At 41.3% G+C, this 7,329-nt stretch overlaps 1 protein-coding gene across 1 annotated transcript; it reads right to left on the bottom strand.

Moving 5' to 3' along the window:
- Positions 1-5,983: 5,983 nt before the first annotated feature.
- Positions 5,984-6,898, bottom strand: LOC125534675 (cytochrome P450 84A1-like). Its single transcript, XM_048697833.1, has 2 exons — positions 6,803-6,898; positions 5,984-6,613 (listed from the first exon to the last, which is right to left on the bottom strand). Exons 1-2 carry the CDS (start codon positions 6,896-6,898, stop codon positions 5,984-5,986), a joined length of 726 nt encoding a protein of 241 aa, XP_048553790.1.
- Positions 6,899-7,329: the final 431 nt, after the last annotated feature.

Below are 7,329 nucleotides of genomic sequence, written 5' to 3'. Positions count from 1 at the left end.
GAGGTGTACGATATGGTTGATAGTTCTTTGCAGACACATACATCACATCTTATAATAGAAGGGGAACCAATGTGTGACACATACCCCCTCCGTTTCTAAATATAAACTTTTTAGAGATTCCAATATAGACTACAAACGGAGCAAAATGAATTAATATAGACTCTAAAATGCGTTTATATATATATATATATATATATATATATATATCCATATATAGTCCATATTGAAATATCTAAAACGTCTCATATTTAGAAACAGAGGGAGTACTACTCTTGGCAGGACTGTACTTGTGGTGTGACACACTGGCTGCAACCCATCAGGTATGAGAGATTCGACAAACATTACTATTTGCATTAAAAAATTACTGTTTGCATTATCATGAAATATGGTTGTTAGACTTTAATGTTAAATAATTGTTTGAATGATTGCAACATATGGCTTGTACCAATAATTCTGGCACGTCAACATCATATCCGCTATCTAAGGGCATCGACTAGTCAAAATTTGCTTTTGGAGGCCGAGCTCCATGGAGGCCTACATTTGTAGTTTTCAAAATCCATTAAAATTCTTATTTCTACGTTTCAAAACATTCTGAAGAAGATACAGATATACATGGATGCTAATATACATGTGTGTAAATTTTCAGGATGAAATACATTGAAATGAGGGCTATGCAGAAAAAAAATCTAGGGCTTCTTGGCAGATGATACTATTCATCCTCAAAGTCCATGAATTTGTATTTTTGTACAGATCACATTTGAAGGTATTTCATCCTAAATTTTTACACACATATACATTTGAGATAAGTCCATATTACAACGTCGAACTACCTCCGAGGTCTAAAAAACACAACCCTCTACCGAACCGTCTAATATACAACACTCGACTTTCAAAACCAATCAAAAAACAACCCTGGGTTCCTTTTTGACTGATTTTGACTGGTTTTTACCGGTCAACAGCCTAGTCAGTGCCAAGTCGTACGCCATGTCACCATCTCCTGAATTTAAAATTTTCTTCTATTTTTTATCCAGTGGTCAAAACTTCTTGAAAATTCCACATATTGAATCTAAGGGTACTGTGCATTTTTGAGAATTTTTTCAATTGCTTTTCTGTTAACTTTTTCTTGGCCAAAATTTGAAACAAAAGGGATCCGAATTTGATTTTTTGCTCTAGTTATTATTATACTAGGAAATTTTTTAGACTTTCCTAGATTGAATATAATGGTTGTGTAGATTTTTGAGATTTTTTTCATTTTTTAGCCAAACAATTACCCAGAATTGACTTGGCACTGACTAGGAGGTTGAGTTGTCAAAACCAGTCAAAATCAGCCAAAAACCAACCGAGGGTTGTTTTTTGTCCAGTTTTGAAAGTTCGGGATTGTAAATTAGACAGTTGTGTAGTTCAGGGTTGTATTTTAGACTTTGGGTTGTAATATTAACTTATCTCTATACGTTTCATCCTTGTAAACTTGCATCTTTTTTTAGATTATTTTGAAATCAAAAAGTTCGAATTTTGCTTGTTTAAAAATTCCGTGGGCCATGAAGCCGGTCACTAGAACGCCGGTCTCATCGACTAGGAGATTATATCATGTTTGTCTTTTCGCAGAAAATCTTTACTTTCAAGTAGAGAGCTGGAAATATTCTTTGTTCTGTCTCCAGTGGTCATAGCAATTATTAGCCAATCCTTGTGCAATGTCAGAGGCATGGTTTGTTACTAGATTAATTTGGTGCAATTGTTGTTGATTTTACCAACAGTCGAAAACAACTGGAGTAGTCTACTTGAACACCGCTTCAACTTTTCTGTAAATTGTTAGCGGTACTACTCCCTCGTTCAATAATAAGTGGCATGGTTTTAGTTCAAATTATTTTCAAGAACAATCTTATATTAATTTACACTGGTACTCCATCTGTAAATTTTTATAAGACATTTTTAGAGTCCATGATGAGAGTGTCAAAGAATATCTTAAGTTACAAAGGGAGTAGGAATATTTAACAAAACATGATACTCCCTTTGTTTCATAATGTAGTGCATATATTTATGGGACGGGCTACGCGTCTGCTGGCTGATTTATCTAAAAGATCGGCCCGGTCGCTAGCCGCTAGATTTGCGTCATCAAGCAGTGACGGGCATCCGAACTTTTGCAACATAGATTATGTTGCAGAACTTTTTGCAACTGAGATCATGTTGCGGAAACGTCTGTAGAATTTTTTTGGAATAGAGTTTATGTTGCAGAATATTTTTTTCAACAAGATCATGTTGCGGAAACATCTGTAGAAGTTTTTACCAGAAAGATTATATTGCAGAAATTTTTGCAACAAAGATCATGTTGCGAAAACTTCTATAGATTTTTTCTGTAGATTGTTTTTGCAACAGAGGTCATAGTGTAGATTGTTTTTGCAGCAAAAAGAATATTGCAGAAGATGAACGAAGAAAAAAGAAAATGAATGGCACTCAGTCGTTGGCGAATATGATAAGAAGGAACAGCGATTGGCCCCACATGTGAAGCCTGGTTTGCACCTCCGGCAGCGGACGATGCGCTGTAAATCGGCCGGCTGATGAAAATCTTTTCCGATAATTTATGTGAAAAGTCAAACTTTAAAAACTTTGATCAGATTATTAGGGGCAATGCTATGCGTCCGTCGGGTGATAAACCGATAAGATCAGTCGTCTCGGCAACCGTCGAATGTCACCCGAAACAACCATCCGATCTACCGTCCCAGCCAACTGGGGGCCTTTGCTACAGCTAGCTTGTTGCGTGCATGGCTTTGCAACAAGGACCTTGTTGCAAAGGTCCACTGGGACAGCACAACTGCCCCGCCATGGCCCGAGTGCCTCGGCCATGGAGCGTCGCCGGCTCCCGGAGTTGTCGTGCCTCCTCCGAACCAGGACCCCAAGCAGCTGCCTCTACTCCAGCACGACAACGACGAGCTCTCATGCCAGGCACTCCTCTGGCGATTTGTGCAACCAAAGCTATGTTTCTGAAACATGTGACGTGTTGTAATGCTTGCCCTCATATGCTCTAACGCGGGGCGCTCATTATGCGCTTTCTGCAACCGGGGCTATGTTTATAAAACAATACCCCTATTGATGAAGAGAAAATATTCATCGTCGAACCATTTTTCTTCTTTCTGAAACAAGACCTCTGTTGCAGAAACTTTCTAAAACTAGACCCTGTTACCGAAAGAAAAACTTCACCACCAAACACTTTTTTCTTTCTGAAACAAGATCTCCGTTGCAAAAAGCTTCTGAAACAAGAACCTTGTTGCACAAAAAAACTAGCTGCATGGGAATTGTCTGCAGTGCGAGCTCTCAATCAAAATCAATCAGACAGCTACGCACGCGGCGGATGTTGTGCGTGCATCAGCCGGCTGAAGGTTAGATTTTGTATTTTTATTTCAGATTTGAGGCACCAGTTACACTATCTTGCCACCAAGAACGGATTTGACACGTTGTGTGCATTTATAATGGAAGTAACTGATGTGTAGTCTAGAAGTTTTGGTAGTTACTGCCGTCAGGCTCTGGTTTTGATCCCACATACAAGGAGCTGATGGAACACCTAGAGGCCCAAGTAAGGGAGAATGGTGCGAGGTCTCGCACTCTGATTGATCATTTCATACTCACCATTGACGACAAGGAAGTCATATGCTACACACATCGACATTGCTTCGTTCTTAGCTAGCTACAAGAATATTATCTGAACCGTACTTGCTATATTTGTTGGACTGTATACTTGTGCAGACATGAGATTGGTTTGGATATTTGATACGTCATATCTTTTGATTTGTTAAATTGAAAAGAACACTGAAGTATAACAAAATGACGGCCAGCTACTGCATCCGATAATCGCTTGAGCATGTGTGACAATGGACGACGTGTTGAAGCAATTCTTCTTCCGTCCATCTATGGCGTACAACATTGGAACGATGAAGCGCCACAAGATGCAAATCTTTACCTAATAATAAAGCAAATTAGGTTTCTTTCGTCCGTCATGGCATATGTTAGAAAAGTCTCTGTCTTTTCTTGAAATCAACCCGCCGTCCGGATTTAAGTCACACCCGAACCGTTATTTTACATTTTTCGAAAACCCCCCTGATGTTTTAGGTAATTCATCCGCGGATCATATTTAAGTTAAACAAATGTTTTTAAAATCATCCATATCTTTTAAACCGTAACACCGATTTGAACATGTTATATATGAAATTTGATTGAAAAATATGTAGAATATGAATATGAGATTATTTTTACTTGTTAAGTATTTTAAAATATATTTGAGTCAAACCAAATGATTTTCTAAATTATCTGTATCTTTTAAACCGTAACTTCGATTTTAATATATTATATATTAAATTTTATTAGAAAAATGTCTGGAATCTAAATAAGATGTTAATTTACCTGTTAAATATTTTTAAAATATTGTTATGGAAGCAAACTTATAATTTATAGCACAAGATCCATTTTTTTCATACCGGTGGCGATCCGGATTGCAAATAAACATCCCACTATAACCATATATGGAAAACAAAACATCGATAACTACACATGCATACCTCTGAAAAATGTTACAGGGGAAAACAACATATTTCTCATCGCGAGAGTGAGAGAAAGTGAGAGAGAGAGAGAGGGAGAGAGAGAGAGACGCCTTAGGATTAACCATATTTAACACACGTTTTTTGTTGTTTTGTCTAAACACCGAGGCCATGCCGGCGAGGGTGAGAAGGAGGATAAGCGGCAACACAAATATGATGCCTCGCAAAAATAAAGGAGATGGACCTATTGTGGTCTTGAGTGATGGTTGTTGAGTTAAGAGCGTGTGTTATGTTTTTTTCTCCCATTGCAACGCACGGGCTCTTTTGCTAGTAGAATATAACGTAAACATAGTGTGGAACAAGACCGGAATAGCCCTTCACTGAAAGCCAACGGCCAACTGATTGACCGAAGGAAGCTCCTTGTGCTCTACATCGGGTCTGGTGACAAGTGGGAGAAGAACAAGTGTGTGATGCACGAGTACCACCTCGGCACCATCGAGAAGGAGGAGTGAGAGCATGATCTACTACCAGACGGAGGATTCAAAGATAATAATGTTGGTATCAAGGAAGAAGCACTATCCCTAAGTGGAAACGGCCTCCTTTAAAACTTGGATACTTACGTAATATGGAATCAGTCCTCATAGTCCAAGATGATGTATATATCTGGGATGTTGCTAGAATGATGTATATGGGTGAGAGTAGGGTGGCAACCTCGAATCGTGCTGCTGGCAACTTTGCCAAAATGTTGCAGTAGGTTAGCGTTTGGTAGGCTGGCGTTTGTTACTTTGTTCTTATGTAAAAATACATGCTACCTTCACAATCCATGTAGTTTCTGCAAACGTAGGCAGAAAAATAATATATACAATGTATATCCGAAACCAAAGCGACATCCTTGGAGGTACAATGCTTTACAAAGGACGCGCCTAGCTCTGGATTCCTTCTGCAGCAAATATTGAAAGCTAAAGAACCGCGCCCCACGGAGAGCACCAGCCGACACAGAAGGTGTATGGATTGGCACCGAAAGGAAGCACCACCCTCACCAACCGAAATCCCTTCCCGCGTACGACAAGAGGATCTGGACTTTTCGCGCCCAAATACCCCCGCATGCTGCCTGACCGCTGATACAATCGTTGGTACTAGTTTTCATAGGGACCATTACAAAGATCATGTTCTCGGAGTACACATCACCGCCGTCTTCCATGGTAGAGAAGGCCGGATCCGGCAACATATGGGTGAGACCCCACAGCGTCCAAGAACCGGGTGGACGGAGAGAAAGAGGACAAACCGGAGGCATCTGAGTAATAAGTAGTTGATCATTAAAAAAATAGAAAAGAGAAGGAAGGTCATGTCCCCCACTCGTGACAGTAGTAGCTTTCAGATAAAGTTTCATACGGTTGCCCTCACTTGGAGGCTGCATTTGGGTTTTGCTTCATGCGCACAACAGGTCATATATATTATTACAAAGGACATCTGAGGCAGGGTGTGGGCACCGCGCAGAGCCGTGTGGCGCGCGACACGGTCGAACCGATCGTGTCGCCCATGTCAAGCTGCATTGGATTCATGTCATCGGGTAGCTTCCAGTTAAACCCGTGCACGAGCTGTGCTACGGCAAACTCCACCCCATGCTGGCCGAGCCCTTGCCCCGGGCATGAGCGTGTTCCAGAACCAAATGACAAGAACTCATAGCAACCGCCCTTGAGATCTAGCCCGAGGGCATCCCCGTTGAGCATGAACCTGGATGGCCGGAAAGTGTCAGGGTCCTTCCATGCCTCGCCGTCTCGGTTGATTGCCCACGTGTTGATGAATACGCGAGAGGCCGTGGGCACCGAGTATCCACCAAGGACACAATCTTTGGTGGTCCCGCGGAGGATAACCGGGATCGGCGGGTGCATCCGAAGCGTCTCCTTGATGACGCAGTTAAGGAAGGGGAGCTTGGCAAGATCCGATTCGTCGACCATCCGCTCAAACCCCACAATGTTTGCGAGCTCCCGATGCAGCTGCAGAAGGATGTTAGGGCAATGAATCATCTCTGTCATTGCCCACTCAATGGTGAAGCCGACATTATCCGGCCTGCCAAACAACATGTCCTGCATTCAACGTCCACATATTTTGTAATCAAGTGCAACTTCATTGACTTAAAATTACTAAATCCAAAAGAGAGAAGTTTTACAACTACTAGAGAGAAATATATACGGCAAGATTAAAATTTGTAATAACATTAGATTCTTGGGGCAAGTATGTGTCATATCGTAGAGTACTGCTGTTACCGTACTTACCATGATCAAGGCATTGACGTTGTCGCGGGTGAGGCGCAGGTCCTTGGCGCTGGCTTGGTCGGCATCACCGAGGAACGCGAGTAGGTCGTCTACCATGTCAGTGTCGGCTTTGCAAAGGATCTTGTAGGCACTCCATGCCGATCTTTGCAAAGGACACCATTGACAATACTGCGTTCAGAGTCGAAGAAGCAGCAGCTTAATAAGGTGTTAATCCGTGAGGCTGCCCTATCATATTAGGGGTTTGGGATAGTCTTACTTATCTACTAGTTGTTGGAGCGCCACCTGGTGGCTCCTCTTGAGGCGTTATTGAGCGCACTAATCTAGCTTCCGTAGTTGTTAAGCCGCTGACAATGTAGACAAGCGACAATGGTTAAAGATATATCACAACTTTACCGATAGCTGCAAACAATAGCACTAATCAAACATTTTTTTGGTATTTTTTAAACCACATTCATACACCTCTTATCAAGAGACCAACACATTATTCATTGCCAAACCAGAAAGTGTCATTCATGTACATCAGGAAA

The sequence above is a fragment of the Triticum urartu genome, chromosome 2, assembly GCF_003073215.2.
Source record: "Triticum urartu cultivar G1812 chromosome 2, Tu2.1, whole genome shotgun sequence".
NCBI classification, from domain to species: domain Eukaryota; kingdom Viridiplantae; phylum Streptophyta; class Magnoliopsida; order Poales; family Poaceae; genus Triticum; species Triticum urartu.
The sequence above is the reverse complement of the archived record's forward strand: the minus strand, read 5'-3'. Positions and strand labels throughout refer to the sequence as shown.

Excerpts from the sequence above, each read along its gene's own strand:
- LOC125534675 (XM_048697833.1), bottom strand. The coding sequence starts at position 6,898 with ATGGTAGACGACCTACTCGCGTTCCTCGGTGATGCCGACCAAGCCAGC. Across the intron at positions 6,614-6,802 it reads ACGTCAATGCCTTGATCATG|GACATGTTGTTTGGCAGGCC; the intron begins GTAAGTACGGTA and ends CGTTGAATGCAG.